This window comes from Convolutriloba macropyga, chromosome 5, assembly GCF_964194025.1.
Source record: "Convolutriloba macropyga chromosome 5, txConMacr16.3, whole genome shotgun sequence".
NCBI classification, from domain to species: Eukaryota; Metazoa; Xenacoelomorpha; order Acoela; family Convolutidae; genus Convolutriloba; species Convolutriloba macropyga.
Genome location: NC_134472.1, coordinates 62364215 through 62389086, shown reverse-complemented (window position 1 = coordinate 62389086; position 24872 = coordinate 62364215). Strand labels below are relative to the sequence as shown.

The window sequence follows — 24872 nt, the reverse complement described above, 5'->3', positions numbered from 1 at the left end:
CTACGTGATTTGAACTAAGAAATCATAATTTCATCTGATTTTATCAACAACACTTGTTTCCTTTTGAGCTTGAGTTCTTCTTAAGCATAAAGCATTTAAGTCTTTAAAGCGTTTAAAGCAAGTCTAATCAACAAAAATAAGTGTTGCAACGCAACATTTAATGGTCCGCCGAAAAATAGGTTAAGGATAAAATAGTCGAAGCATTAAGCACCCAAAGCATTCACTCTCTCAAAAATTTGTTGATAACCTTAAAAGGGGAAACTTAAAGGGAAATTGAAAAGCGGACCCCCCACTAGATACCATCATTCCCCCACATGTTATTCAAGTTGATTAACTTGTATAACTAGGTTGATTAACCTAACCAAGAGACCCGGTAGAGGATATCTAGTGGGGTAACTGTATACTCAAGATTCTGCATACTTTTTTTTGAAAACTTCAGGGGAAGTCAATCTCTCTCTCTAGTTCTCATCGAGAACACGGTTTTTGTTAGCTTACTTTGCCCCCTGAAGTACTAGGACTAAGTTCGCGCGTAAAAATTGGCCGCACTTTTGCGGGGGGGGGGGTAGATACAACCCTATGTTTACAACTTTCACGCTGTTTTAACTTGTTTCTGAGCTTTTAGCCACAAAAGATTTACAACAACAGATAAAGACAAAGAATACAGCCAAAGAATACATCTAAAGAACAACATCAAGAACAAAGCAAGGAACAGTGAGACAACAGCATATCAGAAATATGCCAGAAAATCTAGAACTTCTTCGAAAGTCGCGTGGGGCTCACAGAGGAGTTGCAACGAAACTCTACAATGAAGCAGACGGCATATTGAACAAACCGTTCACACTTATCAATGAAGACGACCTTATCCGACTGCAGCAGATAGTTGAACTATTGAAGAAGAAGCAAGCCTTCCTATCTGAGCAGAACCAAAAGATTCAGTCTCTTTTTGATGATCCTGACAATTTGCACGATGAAATTGTTGAGACAGAGGAGTATGATGACAAGATATGCCAAAACATCGACTGTGTTCATCGGTTTGTTCAGCGAAAGACAAGACACTCGTCACAAGAGAGCTCATTTGCAGCCGGAAGCACCACGATTTCGAGGAATATACAGAACATCAATCTACCAAAGCTCGACTTGCCCAGTTTTTCCGGAAACTACTTGGACTGGATCTCTTTTTATGATCGCTTCAAGGGAGCAGTAATAGATAACGATCAGTTGACAAACAGTTTGAGATTACAGTACCTGAAGTCAGCAGTGAAGGGACAAGCTTCGAAGATGTTAACTTCAATCACAGTCACCGACGATAACTTCGATGTTGCAATGGAAATTTTGCAGAACCGATACGACAACAGGAGATTGATACTTCGAGCCCACATCCATGGAATTGTCTCATATCGACCAGTTTCACACGAAAACACACGGGAATTACGAAAACTTGTCGACACAATGGAGGAGCACAGACTTTCTCTTCGGAACATGGGACAACCAGTTGAGCATCAGGACCCCTTTTTTGTCTACTTGATTGCAGAAAAACTGCCCACCGAAACACGAAAGTTCTGGGAGCTTTCTTCAAAGGGGAAAGAACTACAGACCTATCAGGAACTAAAGACATTCCTGGAGGAACGTGTTCAGGCGTTGGAGTCAGCAGCACCAAGCAACAGTTCATCAAATACCGAAAAACGATCGCATACGCAACAAAATCATCCACAGAGACAACTTCACACTCATGTTACGACAACGAATCAGCAATGCGAATGTTGTGAAGAGGAACACAGAATTTTCAAATGTGGTAAGTTCAAAGGTTTAGGTGTCAAGGAGCGAGCCCAGCTGATCAAAGTCAAAAAACTTTGTTTCAATTGTCTAAGACCAGGACACCGAGCAGAGAGTTGCGATGGCTCTTCGTGCCGCCAATGTGGACGAAAGCATCACACGTTGTTGCATCGAGAAGATGCGCATCAAGTAAATCAATTGAAAAACTCGTTTGGAAACAGCCGCAAAGCCAACGCAAGAGATCAGGAGAAGGTTTCATCTGGAGCCTCCAGCAGTAATGCAGAACAAATAACTATCGATCAAAAGATAACAGCAGCCCTCACCCATGAAGACAAGACACAGGAAATTTTTCTTCAGACAGCAATTGTTCCTGTTAATGTTCAAGGAGAAATAGTATATCTGCGAGCAATTCTGGACTCTGCATCTCAGAATAATCTTGTAACTGAAGCTGCAGTACAAAGACTTCAGCTAAAGAGAAAGAGGAACAATACTTGTGTTTTTGGACTCGGAGGAAATGAAGTCTCAACTAATCGCGGATTTGTTGACCTTTGCCTTCAACCAAAAAACAAAGCACCAATTATCATTGACGCGTCAGTTTTAACGAAAATGACAAACGATTTACCTTCTCGGTACATCAACACAGACAATTGGGAGACAGTAAAGGAACTACAGTTGGCTGATCCCGACTTTAACAAGCCCGCCCAAGTTGATCTAATCATTGGAGCTGGACACTATGAGGACTTGATGGTTGGGAACAACAGACTGAAAGAATCAAACATCCCCGTTAATTATCGGCTCTCAGTATTCGGTTGGTTAGTAATTGGACGCAAAAACGTGCAAACTTCCAATTCTTCCAGTTTGCAAACCTACTTTGTGTCATCATTTGAAGACAGTTTGCAGCGTTTTTGGGAAATCGAGGAAGTGCCTGCAACTAAACATCTGACCGACGAAGAAAGAAGATGTGAAGTACACTTCAAGTCAACCACACAACCACACGAAGAAGCCCTGAAGGAAGGTTCATCGTAAAACTGCCGTTTAAGAACGAAATTGGAGAACTGGGGGATTCCCAGCAGCAAGCACAACGAAGACTTAGAAGTCTCCTTCATAGACTTCAAAAACAGCCTGATCTGTACAGAAGATACAACGAGTTCATCAATGAGTTCATTAAACTAGGACACATGGAAGAAGTACCAGCAAAGGAGATGCTACTGCCAAAAGAGAAAAGCTATTAACTCAGCCATCACTGTGTGTTCAAAGACTCAAGTACAACTACGAAGCTGCGTGTAGTCTTTGATGGTTCAGCAAAGACTACCAGTGGAATTTCTTTGAACGATAGACTGATGGTGGGACCCAGGATCCAGAAAGATCTATTCAGCATCCTGATCCATTTCCGTATGTATCCTGTAGCCCTTTCAGCAGACATTGCAAAAATGTACAGACAAGTGCAACTGGATACCGAAGATAAGGACTATCATCGACTACTTTGGAAGGAACCGAACTCAACAGATATAAAGACATTTAGGATGACACGTGTCACGTACGGAATAGCATCATCAGCGTTCCATTCTATTCGCCCATTACAAATTTTAGCGGAAGATGTTACGGACAAAAATGTACAGCTAGGAATCACGACAGACATGTACGTCGACGACTTGTTGACAGGAGCACCCGATCTGGAAAGCGCAATGAAACTGCAGGACCCAATCATAGCAGTTCTTTCAAAGGCAGGGTTTGAGATTCGCAATTGGACTTCAAGTAACCCAGAACTTGTTGAAAGGCTACCTGCAAACTTTCGAGAAACTACCGACGAGATGACGATTAAAAGCGACGACTACAGTATAAAAACTTTAGGCGTCAAGTGGAACCCAAATCCAGACCACTTCAGTTTCATAGCAAAACTAGACGAAAAGACACCATCTACAAAACGCGAAATACTGTCAGAAGTTACACGGCTCTTTGATCCGTTGGGAAGGCTTTCACCTACAACAATTCAGTTCAAATCTTTTGTTCAACTGCTTTGGATGGACCGACTTGGATGGGACGAAGCTTTGTCGAAATGCCTTCAGCAACAGTACTGCCGACTCAGAGTTCAACTGAAGGAATTGGAAACTATTACACTGCCCAGAAAGGTAGTTTCAATCTCGAAAGCATCATCGGACATTGAACTTCATGTCTTCTGTGATGCATCAACTACAGCCTACGCCGCAGTTGTGTATATACGACAATCTTTCGACGGAACAGTTCACACAAGGATGTTGACAGCAAAGACCAGAGTTGCACCAATAAGGAGTTTGTGCGTTCCCCGGTTGGAACTTTGTGCAGCACTTCTTGGAGCAAATTTGGTGGAAGCGATATCATCATCTTTGAACGATCAACGTTTCCTGACACCAAAAGTGTACGCTTGGACAGATTCAACGGTAACACTAGCTTGGCTGCAAGACTTTCCAAGAAAGTGGAAGACATTCGTTGCCAACCGTGTTGCAAAAATTCAGAACCTCATTCCATCCAGCAATTGGAATTTCGTGCCGACGGAGGAGAATCCTGCCGATTGCGCATCACGAGGAATCTCAGCCGCAAACCTAGCCAAACACAGCGTTTGGTGGAATGGACCCAGCTGGCTAGAAAAAAGCAAAGATTATTGGCCGAAGTCGGAATCAATTGAAGAACATCAGCATGCAGTGAACAACGAAGTGCAAGGAGAAACACTGAAGAAAACAACAATGGTTGATACTCAGGAGAACAACTCAATAGTTCAGCTAATTCATCGAACATCCTCATTTGGAAAACTGGTTCAAATTTTTTGTTATGTCAAGAAATTCATTCAGACGGCCAAACAACAAAGCCAGAAAACCATTGCCAGCAGAACAGATCCAACAAAATCCGATACCAAACGCTACTCACAGAAAAGGAACCTATCATCAAAAAGATGTCAACAGAAAAAGTCGGAAGCTGCAATAGCATCTGAATTTCCGTCACTTCAACTCAGCTCTTCAGATCTTTACCTTGGACGGATTGCCATATACAGCCTGATTCAAAAATTTTACTTGCAAGAGTTTGATGCCATTGTTAGTCAATCATCTTCATCAATGACAGAAGGGAAAGGTAACAACATTCCGGAGAATGTGTATTGTCATAAACGCCTTGGTAAGGTTAAGGTAGGTAAAGTTGGTGAGGTTGAGGTAGGTAAGGTTGAGGTTGGTAAGGTTAAGGTAGGTAAGGTTGGTCAAGGTGAGTTAAGTAAGTTTGCTAAGGTTAAGGTAGGTAAGGGTGGTAGGGTTGAGGTAGGCAAGATTGGTAAGGTTCAGGTAGGTAAGCTTTGTACAGCTCAATTAGGTATTTCAGATAAACCAACAAGATTCAACGATTTGCAGCAACAAGTAGGTACAAGTGAAGAAGAATTGATCAACAGTACCACAAAACGAAGAATAAAGCTTTTGCCAATAAGAGGACGACTTTTCAAACTTTCTCCCTTCTACGACCCAGACAATAAAGTTGTTCGCGTGGGCGGACGACTAGCAAATTCGCCATACAACATAGACAAGAAGTTTCCTGTCCTTATTCCCAAAGATTCTCCAATCACAGTGCTCCTGATTCGGGAAGCTCATGCAAGGAACTTACATGGAGGCCCACAGTTAACATTGTTTTATCTTCGACAAACAATTTGGATACCCGGAGGACTATCAGCTGTTAAAAAAATTATTTACAACTGCAAGCCATGCATTCGCCACGACGCCAGGATTCTTCAGCCTCAAATGGGAGATCTGCCAACAGAACGTGTTGTTTCATCATTTGCTTTCACCCACACTGGTTTGGACTACTGTGGACCTTTCAGCATAAAAGACAGCAGCGGAAAATTGCAGAAAACGTATGTTGCCCTTTTTGTATGTTTCAGCACAAAGGCCGTCCATATGGAAACAGTGACAACGTTGACCAAGGAGGACTGTCTGCACGCCATAAAACGTTTTACAGCACGACGTGGACTGCCCGAAAATATTTATAGTGACAACTCAAGGACTCTCATTGGAACTCGGGGAGAAATTGAGTTTCGTAAATTATTAATGGACAGAGAATTCAAGGAACTGGTAGATGCCTTCACTACAGGACATCAGATAAACTGGTTGACAATTCCTCCACGGACGCCTCATTTCGGAGGTCTCTGGGAAGCCGCAATAAAATCCATGAAGAGACATTTTTACAGGACTGTGGGGACAACAAAGATGTCTTTTGAGAATTTCACAACCCTGATCACTCAAATTGAGGCCATCCTCAATTCTCGCCCACTTACAGCCCCCTCTAGCGATGCCAATGACCCCTCAGCACTAACACCCGCTCATTTTCTTATTGGACGCCCACTAACAGCTTTGCCGGAGCCATCTCAGGAAGACAACCGGACACTAAACAGAAGGTTCAAAAGCATCAACAACATTGTCAGACAATTTTGGAAAAAGTGGTCCGTGGACTACTTGACAACACTTCAACATCGACCAAAATGGCAGGATAACAAACAACAGCACGCCGTCAATGACATCGTTATCATCAAGGAAGACAACACGCCTCCAATGCTATGGCCACTGGCAAGGATTACAAAAATATTCGACGGAAATGACAAGATAGTACGAGTAGTCCAAGTTAGAACGCAAACAGGACTCTACATACGACCAGTAAGCAGACTGGTTCCATTGGAGAAGGAGAGACCAGAATCTCAGTTACCCAAATGGAAGACAGCGGATGAATCAATGGATGAGGATTGACCAGTCAGCAGCACAACCCAATTCAATACAACAAGACCGGAAGATAAGCGTTCCTTAGACAATGAGCAATCAATATTAAAGTCAATATCATCAGCATTCAGTATTTGCAATATTTTGAAGTCTGTCAAGCTAATTGTAAATCATTCACCTTCTTGACATCAACGACAATGACGACAACAATGATGATGATGTTGATAATGACCACGAGCATGATGATGACGACAACGACAAAGACGACAGCGATGACGACTACGACGACGAAGATGACAGCAAGGCAAACAACAATCAATTTTCAGAAAACAATTTCCTCGTCAAAAATTTTCTGTGAAATTTCTTGTGTCAAAAGATCTCAAGTGACTTCAATATTACTTTTCAATTGAACTCGTTCAAGGAGGCCGGGTTATGTTGTGGTTAACAACCTTTTGACCTTCATATTGCGAGAGCTTCAAAACTTCAATTCAAGATGACTTCTTCAACAAACGCAACAATAAATTACCACGTGATTTGAACTAAGAAATCATAATTTCATCTGATTTTATCAACAACACTTGTTTCCTTTTGAGCTTGAGTTCTTCTTAAGCATAAAGCATTTAAGTCTTTAAAGCGTTTAAAGCAAGTCTAATCAACAAAAATAAGTGTTGCAACGCAACACTTCTGACTGATAATTTTTTTTTATTAGATGCTTCAAATGGTGACTGGGGGATAACGTGCTTGAAAAAAATTCACCCAGATATCTGTTTTTGATAGAATTTTGTCTTGTTTACATTAGTTTATGCATTTTGTCTTGTTTACATTAATTTTCAGATTGTTCCTGCTACAGTACCTGTTCAGATAATTCAATCTTTGTTGTAGTTGGCCTTGGCTATGGCTCCGAAGTTCTAAGTGATCAGCGTAAAATATAACGTCTAGCCCCTTGCATTTCAACTTAAAATATAAAGTAGCTATAAATAAACTAAATTAAAGTGGTGAGAGTTGGTCTTCTTGGGCTACTCCTGTTTTCTGTTCAATCTCATATGACAGGAATTATTTATCAAGAAGTATCCATTTTAGCACTGATTGTATTGTGTGTAGCATATTCCCGTGGAGCCCCACTTTTATCAGCTTTGTGAGCTTCAGGTTCCTATTTAAGAAATCGAAAGCCCACAGGTTGATTCTATACAAAATTCAAATACTTGGAGTTTTTTTAAATTTGAAAATTTCGTAAAAAAAACTCTGCCAGACTTTGCATTCATGATTTGTATTAATATGCAAAAATTAGAGATTTTTGTTTTTCTTATTTATAACTAAAACTTCAACTAAAACTTCAACGTGATAAAATGTGCATCGTTGTGAGATCCCGTGAGGCACTTTGTTTTCTTATGGTGGCTGGGCCTTTTATTCCCCACAACACTTGTTTTTATTTGTTGCTCTGCGTCTGGATTTTTCTTCATTTTTGTGTTGTTTTCCGTTTGAATAGGACGGAAACAAATTCATACACCGATGAAAGAGCCAGTTCATTCAATTTCCTGTGATTTCTTACTGGGGAATTGCTTTTTTGAAGACATATATATTCACCTGATACAACTCGCTTCGTTTCAATGATATTTATCAAGATTCTTTCTACTTTCTTTTTTGGAGGTATGTTAAATTAATCTTACAGTAAGATATGTTGGATGGTTAAGAGCGAATAGGTGATTTAGCTCTTCAGCTTCTAGTAAAGGTGAATTCAAAATGATGATTTTCGGGGTTATTTTTCCATCATAGACCCAAAACTTTGCGATCCCCACTCCCCAACCAGTTTAGACAAAGACCCAAGTATTTTCTGAGCTTTCAACTCTCTGCCGTCAATTAATTTAATTTATATTTCCATGACTCAAAGTTTGAGAATATTACTGAAATTGCATCAGCTTTAATTCGTTTAATTCTGTACGCTAAGACTAATGCAATAAATTTATTTTTCAAGGTCTTGTAAGATGCAATTTTGCTTTATAAACATATAAGAAACACACAAGAAGATATGAAACAATTGGGATTCATTTCATAAAGAGCTCGTTTAAGTTAAAATCTCCGAGATGGACATCAGAAAACGTCGGCTATGGGTTTGAATAAGAGACATTTTGTACGTGGCAAGTTTGTTGACATTACAGAAGCTGTATGCACATTCGAGCAATTATTTGGACGACCCGGGCTGCAATCTCGTCAGAAATATCTGTAAATCTAGTACTTCGACAGCTGAAAAAATGAAAGAACGTGCCATAAGAACAAAAAGTTTTTAAGTCGCGCATTTTTAATTAGTTGCTCTAAGCAGGGCGTGCGAAAAGGTAGATTGAGTTTTTCTTATTTCAGGCCCTGATTATGTAACCAATTATCTCGTTAAAATAGCCATGTGAAACCATGCTTGAGACCAACGAAGTGAAACAAACCGTATTAGATGAAAAGGTAACCAAAAGTGAATCAAATCTTCAGCGAGCTATAGAAAATGCTGAAATGCTTTTATCTTGCAAAGAGGTCAGGAGTAGTAGCATTATGGATGACGTAGATGTCGAAGTTTTTTCTGATGCAAACAACGACGACGAAATGGATATAGAAGAGGACGGCGAAAAAGGTATATTTTATTTTGTTTAGTGATAACTATTCTACTGCACCCATTCGTTGATAGTTTGAGACCCCCATGATACTTTAACCCCTCCATCGTGATATTTTAATCTCCCTAAAGTAACAGAACCAATTTTAATAATATTTAATAACATATTTATTTAATATTTATTTAATAACATAAGTGGATCATCGTTATTGAATCTTTACACAGCTAGTGGCAGATAGAGTATTTTCCACTATGTCCACTCGTTTTTGGTATATTTGGTAGTTAGGGGGATACGATACGTTATTTGTCTATTAAATTAGATGGCTAAAAATGGGAAAGACCCTAAACATCAAAAAGACCGTTCGCGGAAGTCTGTGCGTAGCACAGAATGTTCCAATGTATCTCTCAAACCTGTTAAAACATACTTTTTAAATAAAAATAGCGAAGAGTTTCTTTTTATTTGTGCTATGCTGAAGCAGCAAAAAGTCTTTATTCTGTTTTTATACAAGTGAACATTGTAACAATCATTACAATACTCAAAAAAGGCAAAACTCAAGTTGTACGTCTCAACACCTACCAAGTGACTTACCAGGACAGACTGAAGTTGCTACCAATGTCGATGGACCAAGAAGTACATGTTCTCCTAGTGTACTTTGACATCCTTGACAATCGCTACGATATAGAGTGGGCCCACTACATGCAAGAATCTGAAGTTACTGAATAAATCACGAGAAGGAAGGAATAACGACTTTTTGTATCAGAAATCTCAAAAAGCAAAAACAGGAAAGCGAATTCCGAACAAGAGCAACAAAGCTAGGCAACATCGTTGGAACATTCCATTGAGTAAGCGTCCGCTGCATTCCTACAACTTGACGAAAGGAAAAAATTTGTTGAAAGGTGTCGACGACAAATTCTTTCAAATGAAGTTCGATCCAGACAGACACTCCGAAACTGCACTGCGGTTGCTGCGATTGCAGCGACCACAAGAAACTGAACGTTAACAACAGCAGCTGCGTTTGAGCCACAATTCTCCTGGGCATGACCTAAATCCTGTCAACCAACTAACTAACTTAATCATTTTTTTTAAAAAAAAAAGTTAACTACTATATATATATATATATATATATATATATATAAACAATATATGTAAACTAACAAACAATGGAGAAATATATATATATATATATATATATATATATATGGATAAATTTTTCCACGCTATAAATAAACAAACAAATAGAAAAAACATCACAACAGTGGGTAGTAGAGCAGCTTATGGAGAGGATCCTGTATAGCAAGTACGTGCCCAAATTATAGGACCCATAGCAAAATGTCAACATTTGATGAAACAATTATTGCTTCATTTTCCAAACAATTTTGATAGATACATGTTCAGTAAGAGTATATATATAGATATAGATATAGATATAGATATAGATATAGATATAGATATATATATATATATATATATATAGATATAGATATAGATATAGATATAGATATAGATATAGATATAGATATAGATATAGATATAATTATAGATATAGATATAGATATAGATATAGATATAGATATAGATATAGATATAGATATATACATATATATATATATATATATATATATATATATATATATATATATATATATATATATATATATATATATATATATATATATATATATAGATATAGATATAGATATAGATATAGATATAGATATAGATATAGATATAGATATAGATATAGATATAGATATAGATATAGATATAGATATAGATATAGATATAGATATAGATATAGATATAGATATAGATATAGATATAGATATAGATATAGATATAGATATAGATATAGATATAGATATAGATATAGATGTAGATGTAGATGTAGATGTAGATGTAGATGTAGATATAGATATAGATATATATATATATATATATATATATATATATATATATAGAGAGAGAGAGAGAGAGAGAGAGAAATAACTAAAATGATAATAATAATAATGAGAATAATATTAATAAAGAAGAACTCAAATTGAACTTCAAAATAATTCGTTAACGTCAAAATTAAAAAAATGTCATTTTTAATGCGAAAAATTAAATCTGGCACCCTACAAGGCTGGGTTCCAGATATCATATTATCATGGAATTTTTTTGCTCCTTTTAAATTGTTTTATTTGAGTAAAATTTGCCATGGTTTATCGGGTACTATGAGAATAAAATATTTCCGTTTATCGATTTCATTTGCGAAAGCAACGGCCCTAAAACAACTCAATTCCAATTAGCTACAAGCTCTGCCTAATTATGTAGTTTAAAGCGTTCGATCCGTGGAACTTCAACAAAATTTAACCCAGTTTTTCTTAAATGAAGGAATTTTGTAGAGCTGAGCACTCATGCTTCTCGTATTGCGGTTATAATCAACTTCCCTAACACTACGCAACAAAAATTTGACCAACTCATACACAAACAATTGCAGTAGTCATGATTTCGTTGTTTCTTAACTGATGTTCAACATTGTCTCCTGATATTTTGAAAAATAATATCCTGACTGTTTTTCTTTAAAATATTGCTAAATCGCAGAGTTTTGACAAGTTGGTTTCACTGTAAACTAAGACACAATTTTGAGTAGCAGGTTTTACGTTATAAGTTTTACGTCATTTTCTTGAAACAAAAAGTTGCATCTTCGCTACTAAATCAATACAATGAGATAATTTCTCCGTTGTTACTTCAATTTGACTAATAAAAATTAAGTTCGTATCAACATAAACACCTAAATACTCGGTGGAATGGTATATATTTGTTTCTTTGTTACCTATTCTGGTGAGAAATTTTTGTATTTCAGCCATTGATTGATATTTGCCAGATTTTCACTCAAATTAGCGCTCTGAGCTATTTCATCATCACCAATGATTATAAGATTTGTTTCGTGTGCATAACAAGTGGGTTTACAAACTTACACGCATTGCTGAGATCGTTAATATACAGGAGGAAAAAGTAACAAACTAAAGATAGAACACTGTGGCACCCCGTAGCAAATAGTTCCCCTTAACGACAACGATTCGCCAACTTTTACGCATTGTTGCTTTTTTGTTAAATAGTATTCAACGAGCGTTATCTCTAATGCGCAATATGGTAAATTTAAAATACCGTAAAGGGTTGTTGGGTCGAAACTGATGGTATAAGAAGAATAAGTGAACATTGCTGAAAGTTTAAAACGAGAATAATTCTATTAAATGACCCAATAAATCATTGACCGCTATTTTTAAACTTTTATTTCTATAACTGGTTGACTTCAGTTTTGATAGCATTTTCTGTGAAATTCTTCATTCTTCAATAGCATGTGAAATTCTTCATTCTAATTTAAACTGGTCCTTAAATGAAGAAGAAAAAAGGAGTCATGTCTTTAAGTCAAAGGTGGGGGATTAAGTAAAAAATCATTCAAATAGTTTTCAGGCCCTTCTCAGACGCATCTAGGAACGTTGATTTTTGGAGAATCTCAAGAAAATTTTTCGAGGACTAATTCTTGAGTAATTTTAAGAAATCAATCTAAACAACCTAGACAAAAATTTGAGTTCTTTTAGATAGAAAAGAAAGCTTGAAATTGTTTTTTAATGTTGAGCGGGAAAACTCCATCGCGACAGTCGTTCGTTCATTTCCAATTCACATTTAATTAAAACTCAAATAATACCGAGGAGTGCACCAGTCATTGAAAGGTTTTACAAAGAAGCGAAAAATACGGGCTAATTCTGTGAACAGATTTCATGCAGATTATTTGTTTCATTCAACCGATTCATTCTGTATTTAATTGGTGAATTAAAGTTATTGAAGGTCTGACTAGACCAAAAACAGTGAACACTAACCTAAGAAAACTAAAAGAACATCTTGGAATTCATGAAACTTTGAATATTTGAGTTTTTCGAATGAGAAAGTTTGTTAGCTTAAATGAAACTTTGAAAATTTAAGTTTTTTCGAAATAGAGAGTTGTTAGCTTAAATTTTTGCCGTTTCAAATTATTATACAACCACCAGTCCAACATAATTCACTAAATGAGATAAGATTTTTTATCAGTTCATTATATTGGGTATACTATTTTTGTCTTTTGGTAACAAAGTTTGTGGTCTGTCTTGTTTCCTTTTTGTTATCTCATTTAGCGATAAGTTTTCGTTATAATAAAGATCTTCATAATAAAGTTATAACAAAGAAAATTAAGAAAATAAAGTTTCGAATTTAATTGGCTAATTTTTTTAAACTTTTCTTGTTTAATTTTAAAAGTTGAAGGGCCGGTGCACTGGGGAAGAAGCAAAGTTTAAAAGCAACCGAAAAAGATTGAGTTGAAGAAGTTCTCGTCCTAAGTTAAGTTTTTTCAGAAAATCAGTTGTTCCTTGTCTTTCGTTCTTGTATCTCATGTATGGTAGAATTTTTGCTGTTTTTTGTTGTCTATGAAACTATTAGAAAAGATAAATAAATTTTAATGAAAATGAAAAAAAATAAAAAATAAAATTTTGTGTTTGTCTGCTCTATCAAAAAGTTTTTGAGTGTCTGTTTTTTTTCTTTTATGGAGTCCTATGTTTCTTGAAATGCTATTTGAGACCATAATTTAGTAATAGGCAAGTGCATGAAGAAAAGGTTAAAAGTTAACCAAAGAAAATCAGATAAAGATGGAGTAAAAGAACTTTTCGAGGTTTTTTCTGTTTTCAAAAACTTATTATTCAGCTGTTTTTTCCCGAATTGCAAACTGTTCATTTCTGTGCCCTAGTTAACAAGTGTACATTGGTTTCGACTTTATATGTAGATGCGAGATATACTGGTTAGAGAAACGGTTGGTTTCGATTTCTGCAACAAATTTCTTTGTTAATTTCTTGATTTTTTTTTTGAAAAATTTTGTCCATATATTTCGATTAAAATTTGTGGATTGCATTATAAATGTCATATACTAATAACGGCACGCCACATTTAAAAAAATAATTTTATACTATTCCCTTTAAAACTAATATAGTAATGATTGACTTCTGTTTTGAATTTGAGGTCATGAAGTTTACTTATACTCACTTTGGGTTTCAAAAAAGTTAACCATTTCCGAGAATAGCAACATTGAGGGTTAAAATGGTCTTATGCCCAATAAGCTGGGAGCCAAAGCAGAATAGATCCCATTGTTCGTATTCACGAAATTTGGGGTTGTGTTTTTGTATTAGATGACGATGATGACGTAATATCGGAGCAGCATAAGGAAGAAACTCGCAGGGGAAGACACAGTAGATGTGAGAGCGACAAAGGAAGATCATCTAGAGATGCCTCTACCTCGAAGAAACCAGTCAAGAAAAAGAAAAGGTATTATTGTTTTGGATTAGATTCCAGTTAAATTTCCATTAACTAAAATTGTTGAACGTAGTAGTAAAAAAAATATATAGTTTTCTATTGTTGATCACAGATTAGATCTCAAACGCAATTAATCCAACAGCTACTATCATTGAGTTTTAAAAAAAAATGAACAAAAATTATAAATTTTACTTATAAAGTGACGATGTCAACTGATTATATAATCGGTGTTTACGGGCTTGTGTTGCTGTCCGCGAACAGCCGTTGGTTCCCAATGGTTATCACAATGTTCTCATCAATTTAGCTATTCATTATCACCATATGCAGCTGGCAACATAATGATATCAAGATACCATGTGAAACATAACTATGGGAGAATTAACCGCTAGCATTGATACAATTGTCGTCTTTTTAAAATTTTGTTGTCCATTCGATTTTTTTTCCATAGGGTTGCATTACTACCCGCGAAATAGCTTTTACTCCTGTCTTACTTATTATATTTCGTAGGCAAAGCGCAGATTCTAAGTCTGCCAAAAAACGTCAAAAGAAACCATCCAGGTATTAAACAATCTGAATGTCTAAACTGATCTTACTTCTCTTTAGCACTTGAAGCATTGATGTGAATAATTGGGGTCTTTCCCATCATAGCCCCCAATATGGTACATTTAAAGGGGGGGGGGGGGGGAGGGGAGGGATTGTTGGGTATACGTTATATGACTTCTGCCTTATGTGACCCCTTATAGACCCCCCAGCTTAGTGGTCATGCGTTATATGACAACTTATCTGGGATCTATAATGAGAAAGACCCAATAATTGAGATTGAAGTTTTCTGATTGGGCTTGGTCTCATGTTCTAATTGATAATTGAGTTCAGATGGTGTACTGTTAACTTGACTGCATGCAAATACGATTGTGTGCGGAGGTCCTGTCGCAAGTTTGGAATGCGAGAGGTGGGAGATGACGAAGACTGGATGCTTTACTGGTGCGATACTTCAGTTTCATTACAGAGGGTTATGGAAATGAAGAAATACCAGGTTCGTAAATCTTTTCTCAACATATGAGACTTTGATGAGCAGCAAAAAGTGGCACATAAGCTCTACAATTATGCAAAAAATTACAGAAAACAATTTTACAAACGAAAAAGCGTTTAAAAACTTTGAAAGCATTTTTTTCTTCTTTACATATGAGATTTTATTTGCTGATCTATATTCCACATGCGTTTTTACCTGCGTCTGGTGTTATTATAACAAGTACTCAAAAATATGATCACATTTTTTGGATTTAATTTTTGGAATGTCATTGATATAGATATTTTGTTAGTTAAATAATCAAAAACAATTGCGTTTTTGATAATCAACGAATAAAGTTAGCAAAAAACGGCATAGTTTTATTTACAGAGCAATCTCAACGAAAGTTGAAGTGGAATGAGCCCCTTTTTCAGTCTACAAAGATTGTGTTAGTGGTTTTTGGGTGTGTACTTCCTGCAAATTTATTCAGAGTGGACTAAAGAAACTTATTTCGTGCTGTTTTTGATTAAAAAGTCTGAATTTTGTGAAATATTTAGCCGGAATTTGTGTCAAAAAAAATTCAATGAAAATAGCCGATAATATATTTTGTCTTTAAACGTAAAATCATTATTTTCTTGAAAAATTTTATTAAATTTTATCAAAATTGGCAAAATTTTAGTCAAAAATTCCGAAAAAATGTGAATGAAATCAACGGAATTCACTCTATTTTCTCGAAAGTTTAAACCTCGATATCTCCCTGTTAAAAACGAAAATAAAAAAAATCTTTTTAGTTCCATATTCTACCGTGGACAAGCTTTCTAATGATACCAGTCTCAACTCTCTTCGATGAATATATCGATCGGTCAAAATTGACTGAACAAAAAAAAACCCATTTGAGTATATAGTAGTTCCTCCTCCCCTCAAGAGAGGTCGGAACACTTATCACACTAATTGCGTAACATCAGTGGGCACATTTGCTTATCGTGAAAGTTTTTTATGAATAGATAGGTTAACATAAATTTTCTCCGTTTGTAAAGCTTCCTTTTTCATTTCGTGATGAGTCTGTTTCAATTTTTGAAGAAACAAATTTCACTCAACGTATCTAAAATTGTTCGGCTTTTTTAAATATAATTTGTCCTCAAATTTCCAGCAGTGGTCTTTTCAGTTACTTTGTAAAACTAGGAGGCTATGTCAATTTGGACTCTTTTCCAGTTTTTTGAATACCTTTAAAAGAGAAGAACTGATGCTGCGCTGTTATTACCATATATAATAAAGATCTTCGAAAGTTTTTCGGAGCTCGTTATGCATATTCATATTAGTACTTTGCAATTTTTTGCTCTTCACTGTAGAAAATAAGAGCACAGTTAAAGGCAAAATATCAATTTAATGATAAGAATTGCGTTTTATAGACAATCTTGAAATCCCGATTTTGCTTTCTATGCTTTTGTGAAACTTGTTGAGTCTGAAAATATCTATCAATGCTTTTTCGTCAACACGAAGGTTCTGCTTAAACGAAATTTTTGCGCGTTTGCAAACCATACCGCAATAGTTTTTTATGTGATTTATTGTATGTTGTCGAACGCCGACGTGGGGGCATTCTGTACCACGTTCAGAACCATGCGATCCTTCGTGTTGATTTTTTCATTGAATTACGTCAGCTTTCAAAGCAAAGTTTTTCACCGTTCATAGTTCAGCAACTCTATACGTTTTGGTTTTTGCTTGAAAAGATTGCTATTATCGTCAATTTGACAGGGAAGTCATTAACTACTTGGAATTTTCCCGCCTTCTTTCCCTTTGTTGCCTGTACCGTGACCGCTATTAAGCGCAATGAAGCGAAGTGTGATATGTGTTTGTTTGTTTTTATCCACAAATTTTATAGATCGCTTCTTCCCTAAATAAATTTACCAAATTTTCTACCGTTGGCTTGTTTGGTTCCATACATGTGTGCATATCTGTGCATAATAGGTTCTCAAATTTTTTATTTTTGTTTATAATTTGCACAATGAACTGGGAGGATTATATGCTCTCTCTTTTGATTGTTATCGCTCTATTTTGTCAAACAATAAATTTGATCCAATAAAAATCAGGATTGCTGTACATGTACGGTGGTGGCCTTGCTACGATAAAATTGTATTCCTATTTCGATGTTTTTTCAATCTTATCAAATGCATGATTGCTTTCAAATTATGCGTATACAAAATTGCTCTTGCTTGTATTTGATAAGGACAAAAACGTACCATTTAATAAAACCGAACAGTAGTTTTTGATGTATGTTTCGAGTCTCAACCTTTTTGATGGTAGAGCAAGTATTGAAGCACTGCTGGTTATATGTTTTTCTAGTTTTCAATACCAAAACAGTAAAAAGATATTTTACTGGTCTGAGAAAGTATTCAGATTGTCATCTATTTGAGCAATGATTATATTAACCTCTAGTTCATGTCAAAGTGGTTTTAAACTACTTTGTAGTAATGAATAAATTACGTGTATTTTTCAATTTGAGAAGCAATTTTGAAGTCTGTGCATTAAAATGAGTTAACAGCACTGAATAAATTTGAAAAGGATGAAAAGTTATTGTTAAGAACAGATTGAGTTGAAAAATTTTTTAGAGCGCAGATTTTCATGCTCAGCTCTAAATTCAAATCTGCTATGCTGGTCTAATTCTGGTGTTATTCTGTGGATATAATCTCGCTGGAAAATAAAATATTTGTTTTTGTCTGAGTGTGTTCTTTAAAGTGTCTGGCAAATGAGCGGTTTGGAATTGGAAACTAAAACTGAAAACGAAAGAAAAGATTTAAAAATGTTTTTTGGTGTTCTGTTAACTCGCCATAGAAGTGGCTCAAATGATGAAATGCTTCCAAATCCATGTGGCATAAATTTCTTAGTCGTTGTTTAGTTTGTGATATCCAATTTTCCTTTAGCCAATTTTTGCCAATTTTCCTTTATGAGATTCCATGTAATTTAAATGAAATGAAATGGCTGTACTGCCTCAAAAATGTGAAAAAATTGAGTCTTTCACTACTTAACTCTTGTCAAATTGTCCTGGCTAATTTGTAAGATCCTGCAAAATTTGGGGAAAACCGCTCAAGACACAACAAAAAGGTTCCTTCTATTTTTTAAAGGTTTTCACAAAGGTGTCATTTTATGGGATCTTTTGCTCTACTTGTACGCACGCGAGATCGAAATGCTGGTTGTACCTTAACTTCGTTTTCATTTTTGATGTGCAATGGGAAATATTCAAAAATTGAGAATAATTAGGCTGTTATGCCTTCAACTGTCCACACTTGGATTACTCTAGCATCAAACTCATATTAGGAAAATAACTACTTTGCAAGATAGGCCTGCTATTGGGTGATCTTCTTCTTAGTGCCGTGTCTGGTCGCAGACATGGGCTTTCCAGGAAGATTTCCATTTTCTTCTGCCATTTTCTCAGCTCTTATGTAATCTGGTCGGCCTCTGACAATCATTTTGGTTATCCCATCAAGATAATTTCTCCTCTGTCGTCCTCTGCTTCTCCTGCCAATAATATAGCCAGAAAAAATAGTTTCTTCAAACTCTGCTTCTCACTATGTGGCCAAAAAACTGCAACTTTCTGCTATCTATAGTTTTTAAAACTCTTCTTCGTTTCGCGGTCTTGCTTAAAACAAACTCATTGTTTTTGTGGGCTGTGTAAGAGATTTGTTCCATCTTTCAAATACCACAATTCAGTATTTTCAATTAGTTTTTCGTGACTCGGCCGTCATCGTCCACGCCTCGCAAGCCTACAAGAGTACCGGCCATACGTAGCAAGTAAAGAATTTGAGTCGTGTACTGAAGGCCTGTCTTTTATTAGTTAGAACTTTTTTCAGGTTGTTAAAAGCAGCTTTTGACTGATCAATTGTTCAGTTCGTCTGATTAACTACCGTGTGATCAAGCCCGATTGAGCATATTTCGGGTTACTTGGTTATAGCTTTTTGTTTCTATTCTGTTTGTCCTGCTTTTGATTTCTTTCATAGTGTGTACACGCTTGTTTGAGCGTTGTAATTAGCAACTGAAGCTTCGATAAGAATCGACAATGATCGCAGTGTCACCGGCAAAGCGACTCCTTAAAGTTCGATGATGATAGATTGCATATTTTTCTCACTGAAGGCGTTATACAGCAGTGGCAACGCTAAGCAACCTTGCCTTACCCAAATTTTCACATCAAGCACTTCAGTTTCTTCATCACACACTTTAGTTGTTGCTTTCTGCTGCTAATGGATATTTTGCACAAGGTGATCTTTGTCGTCAACACCAAGAGCTTGAATTGAATCCAACATTTCATTATGTTGTACTTTGTCAAAGGCCCATGATTTAACTTTCTTTCAGGAATAACACGAAGACATAAGATTGTATTAGGAGTTTCACTATCAGGCATAAAACCATACTGTTCTTTGCTGATTGATATGCAGTTTTTTCTCTATCTTTTATAGAACAATTATAAGTAGAATCTTGTGTGCCTTATGGGAGAGATAGTCCTGAAGTTTTCACAGTCAACATTTTTTGGCGGCGTGTTGAGGATTGACTTGAGCCTGTCCTCGGGATAAATCTGGTCTCATATATGTGGCCGAGAAGTTGAAATATTTTATTAATACCCACATTCTGCAGAATTTTGAAAGATTCAACTGAAATTCCATCGAGTCCAATAGCTTTGTTTTTCTCTAGTTTCGTGAATAGTTTAACCACAAATGTGGCATGGTTGGGTTGTCAGAGTCACTTGATGACGATGTGAACTATCCTCAATGATAACAGATGTCCGACCGAGCAAGGCCGCATATGCACGATTGCTTCTCTTTTCCTTTGCGCTGTTTTCATGAGTCGTTCGTAAAACCTCCATGGATTGTACTTGGGAGGATTTGCTTTCTTGCATACCAGAGCTTCTTCTTACATACCAGAGTATCATTAGCCGTTCTTTTTCAGAACGTTTCCGAGACCCAGCACGGTGAAGATGAGGTTAGATTTTGGCTCAGGGTGGTTCGATATTGGGTGATAGATTTTACGATTTAGCCGGGGCCTTTAAACCAGTATAGACATTTTCACAAGCATTTTGAGTAATCCTCTTTCTGAGCATAATAATAATATCTTGGGAACTTTATCTTTTAAGCTTTTGATCTTATTTTAAAAAAGTATATGCCGCTGTTTGGAAAAAATATTTTTCTGTCAAAGAGAAATATTTTGAAAACGTAATTTTTGTTTGGGACAAACCAAAAGTTTGGAGGTCTTGGAGAAAGATACAGCGAAATAACCATTTTTGAAATTCTAGCCCCTCAAAGATTAGTTATATCTATATTTTTGATAGGGGGCGCCAGCTGAGCAATTAAGCAGCGAGTTTTTGGTTGACCTCAAATTAGCAAATTTTTTATTCCAGTTTTTTTCAATAAACTGTAAAATAGCAGAACTGAAGGTCAAATTTTCCTGCATTTCCACCATTGCCAGCTATTTTTTTTCCACATTTTTCTCTAGTGGTCTCTTAATCGTTCGAATGGTTTCGAATGCTTTGTATGGGTTTCACCGTTTGCGGGGTTCAGCGGTCCCTAATGGGTTCATGCAGCTATGTTTCAGTTCGATCTGAGAAGTTTTAAATTTATGAATTGGCAATGCCATCAGCATTTCTTATCGTTCTCGAAACTTCTATAAAAAATTTTCCAAATCGCCACTATGAAGTTCTTAAAGGTTTCATAATCAGTACGCTTTTTTTGAGTGAAAGGTATCAAACGCTTGTATTTACATTGAGCATTGCGTAAGTTTTGCTAGCCTATTTTTTGATGGAGGAAATAGACGTTGCAAGGTGTTTATTTCAAGCCGATACCGAATGCTAATGACTATGACGTGGGATTCTATCATGGGATGGTTATCTTGCAAGATCATGCAAAGTTTTTTTACACGAATTCCCGGTGGATATCGGATCTTTAATCCCCCGTAATATTGAAATACTAACATAATTTTTTAATATAAAAAAATTAAAATGTTGAAAAATAAACGTCCTTTTTCCGGTTAATTGTGGATTTGAATTAGCTACACGAAACTTTTTCAAAGCAAATTCCAAGGTTCAAGCTATCTGTCTTATCCAAAGGCTTTTTATGTAACCTAGAAAATGAAGAAAGTTGATCATTGTAAATTGCATCATCAATATTTATTCCCTCATCTTTTGTAGAAGATCAACCACTTCCCGGGCATGGCTGAGATCTGTCGGAAAGACTTGCTGGCCAGGAACATGAACAGAATGGTAAAGCTATTCCCCAAGGACTACGCCATTTTCCCAAAGTCATGGTGCCTACCCGCAGAGTAAGATGCTATCCTGTTTTTTTTTAAAAATATTATTGATTTTTTACCTCATTGAGTTATCAAATGAGCTTTGCTTATGGATCAGTGACCGGTCTATTTTTTGCGATAAGATCCAATACGAGATCTGATGATGAGATCAGTCTCTAGAGATATTTACTATTGTTTTTATTTTTTATCAACTGCCATAAAACGGAAGCATCACTTGAACGGGGTTAAAAAAATAGATCCGAGTTTCTCTTCGTCGTATTTTTGGCCCGTTTGCTGGTATTCAGGTCCAAAAATAGGTCTGATCATTAGATCACTTACTAGATATTCCATATTGATTTTATTTTGTTTATTTGCTTTTAGTTTCGGAGACTTCCAAGCGTACACTAGACAGAAAAAGAACAAGACATACATCCTTAAGCCAGAGAGTGGTAGTCAAGGCAAGGGCATCTGGATATGCAAGAATCCCAAAGAGATCAAACCAAATGAGCATTCTGTTTGCCAGCAATACGTCAGCAAGGTAACCCAGATTGTTGAATACTTTCTTGGCAGTTATCAGAGGGTTGTATGGTTAAGATAGCAAGTCAGATCTCTGATTCCATGTCCCCTTTTTAAAGTCGAAATGTGATTTTTCCCTTTTGGGCCTCCTTAGCTTAGTGGGAGCAAATTATTTGCGTCCTCATATGCACCTGCCATTTTAATACAAAAAGTATTACGCGCAAAAAGTCATCATATTTAAGCTCTTCGCCAATCTTAGAGTGTGAAAGATTGCGCTTTTTGTCAAAAGTAGACTTTTTTTTGCAAAGTTGATCAAAGTTCTTCTACTGATTGTCACTAATGGGATTTTTGTTGTGTGTTCTAAAAAGGTTTATCATCATTTCAGCCCCTTCTGGTTGACGGGTTTAAGTTTGACCTTCGTCTCTACATCTGTGTGACCTCCTGTGACCCTCTCAGGATATACATGTGGAGAGATGGACTGGCCAGATTCGCAACTATCAAATATGTTGACCCAACTACACAGAATGCAGTAAGCATCTATACATCAGTGCTAATAATCAAAACAATTTTTCTATTAACTTCAAATTTCTGCTGGATGCAATTTCAAGTATCAAAATATTAAATTCGATTGATTTATCCTCCTGTGCAGGGTGATTCTTCTCTTTTCAGAAATAAATATATTATAGTATTGAGTGTCTCTTTCATGTCTAAGTTCAAGGTATTTATGCTGGTATACTAACTTTTGACCATCATTAATTGACAAAAACCTATTTTCTACACCAACTGTATTTTCTCAATTATTTCTCTAACCAGCCTGTTTTAACTCAAAAGTGTTTCACTTTCAGAAGTTCGAATCTGAGGTAAGTCAAACTTGATTTGGGATGTTAGTTTCTGACTGATCTTTATTTCTGTTGGCTTCTGAATTTTCTATATCAGCAATTTGCTTTCCGTTATGTTAGTATGTAAAATATACAGCAGCTTTCGCCAGAAATGCGCGGCGTACGTGCAATTCGCTTTTAAAAATGAGTGCATGTTCATCTATGAATACCAGCAGCCTGAATTAACAGCTCTAAAAAATTAAAAGGTTTGTATGTAGAAAGGCTTATTCAAGCATGCTCAGCTGAACTTTTTTGGTCTTTCCGCTTCACCGTTATATTAGGCCCGTCTCCTCAAAATAATCACCCACCCCTTAAGATTTTTATAATGGGATCCCATAATTTTGAAGAAGGCTTTCGTATGAGCGAACTGCAATTTTATTGATATTTTTGAAAAAGATTACGTGGCAAATATCTCTTTTGGAATTGTTTGCCTTTTTGGGATGGGAGTGACAATATTCCATATACCATAGTTCAATTTACTGTTTTGCAAAGAAAAGGCCTTTCTTTCGTTGATTGCTCGAAACCCTGGCAAATTGATGCTAAATTTTGTGACCAACTTCACGGAGCTCCGCGTTACAAAAGCATGCAAGGGCGAAATTGGAGATAGAATGAACAATTTTAGCCATCTTGTCTCAGGAATTTTTATGAATGAAACCAAAATTAAATTAAAAACAAGGCGGCTCGGTAATGTGCGATCGCACATAAAGTTCCGACCCCGCTCATCCACAATTTTGGCATAATTGTCTACCAAAAGAGGAACAGATGGAAAAACACAAAAAATTCAAGTATTGTTCAAAAAAAATGGTGTATGAACGAAAAGATAGCCTCCAAAGCAAATAACCCAGTGGAGTAAAAAAGGATGAATTAGATTGATGAGATATGCCGGTATTAAGAAAGCGAGCGAAGACGAACGGCAAAATCAAACAACAACAACAAACATTAATTACATCAAAAAATTTATGTCCGTTTTAAAAAACAAAACTTAATAACAAAGTCAAAATAGCGTCAGATAAAACTGAAAATAAACAAAATAACTTGTAATTCACCAGAAAAAAATGGTTATTCACCAGTTCATGATAAAGCTTGGTAACAATTAGACAAAAAAAGAACAAACTTTAAAGTTAGAAAAATCGTTGAATTTTAAAAAAAAACAATTAATTTCAAAGTAATGAAAACCATTAGGAATCAACTAAAATATCCTATAGGTTTACAATTAACAATGCTTCTATAGAAGGTAAATAAGAACTCTTGGTATTAAATTTTTTATGTAGTTACAAAAAGAACAACAAATAGACAACAAACTAAAAATCAATTAAAACTTGCCAGAAAATGCTTTGGAAGCCGTAAAGCCATACTTTGGCCCCCAAAATATGTTCGATTGCACCTTTGCCGAACACCGATAATGTATAATGTAGCCGATCAATAATTAAAATAAGCAAAAGTAGACAAAAAAGAAAAAAGAACAAAACTATGAATTATGTAATACTTGTTTTTTTTTCCAAAAAAATTTATTTCCAAAGACCTAAAAGCCATTAATTACAAAATGAAAAATTTAAATAGGTTCATCCATTCTTCCAAAGGAAGCCCTTGAGACCTGCAATTATCCAGAAGAAATCTTACATCTACAAAAAGAACGTCAAATATGACAAAAGTCAAAAAATAATTTGCTTTTTTTTGTGAGAAATCCGTGTCGAAGCCAGTAAAGTCATAACGAATTCTCTTAAAACATTAGATTTTGTGAAACCAATCCCTCTTCACACCTTCCCTTGAAATGTATTACGTGACCTCTCTTTAATGA

The 24872-nt window shown here is 36.0% G+C and overlaps 2 protein-coding genes across 3 annotated transcripts in view; both read left to right on the top strand.

The window, feature by feature from the left end:
- Positions 1 to 735: 735 nt before the first annotated feature.
- LOC142340455 (uncharacterized) lies at positions 736 to 6524 on the top strand. Its single transcript, XM_075391028.1, has 3 exons — positions 736 to 2788; positions 3076 to 4917; positions 5116 to 6524. The coding sequence occupies exons 1-3, from the start codon at positions 736 to 738 to the stop codon at positions 6522 to 6524; spliced, it is 5304 nt and encodes a 1767-aa protein (XP_075247143.1).
- Positions 6525 to 8075: 1551 nt separating this feature from the next.
- LOC142339530 (tubulin polyglutamylase ttll6-like) overlaps positions 8076 to 24872 on the top strand; it is a 56390-nt gene continuing 39593 nt past the window's right edge. Inside the window, exons 1-8 of one of the 2 annotated variants that reach the window (XM_075389633.1) lie at positions 8076 to 8141; positions 8850 to 9108; positions 14284 to 14419; positions 14915 to 14965; positions 15281 to 15440; positions 21583 to 21713; positions 22062 to 22218; positions 22582 to 22725. In XM_075389633.1, coding sequence (XP_075245748.1) covers positions 8898 to 9108; positions 14284 to 14419; positions 14915 to 14965; positions 15281 to 15440; positions 21583 to 21713; positions 22062 to 22218; positions 22582 to 22725 — 990 coding nt within the window. In that variant the 5' untranslated portion in view covers positions 8076 to 8141; positions 8850 to 8897. The remainder of the gene's footprint in view (positions 8142 to 8849; positions 9109 to 14283; positions 14420 to 14914; positions 14966 to 15280; positions 15441 to 21582; positions 21714 to 22061; positions 22219 to 22581; positions 22726 to 24872) is intronic. The other variant, XM_075389634.1, reaches the window with a different exon arrangement.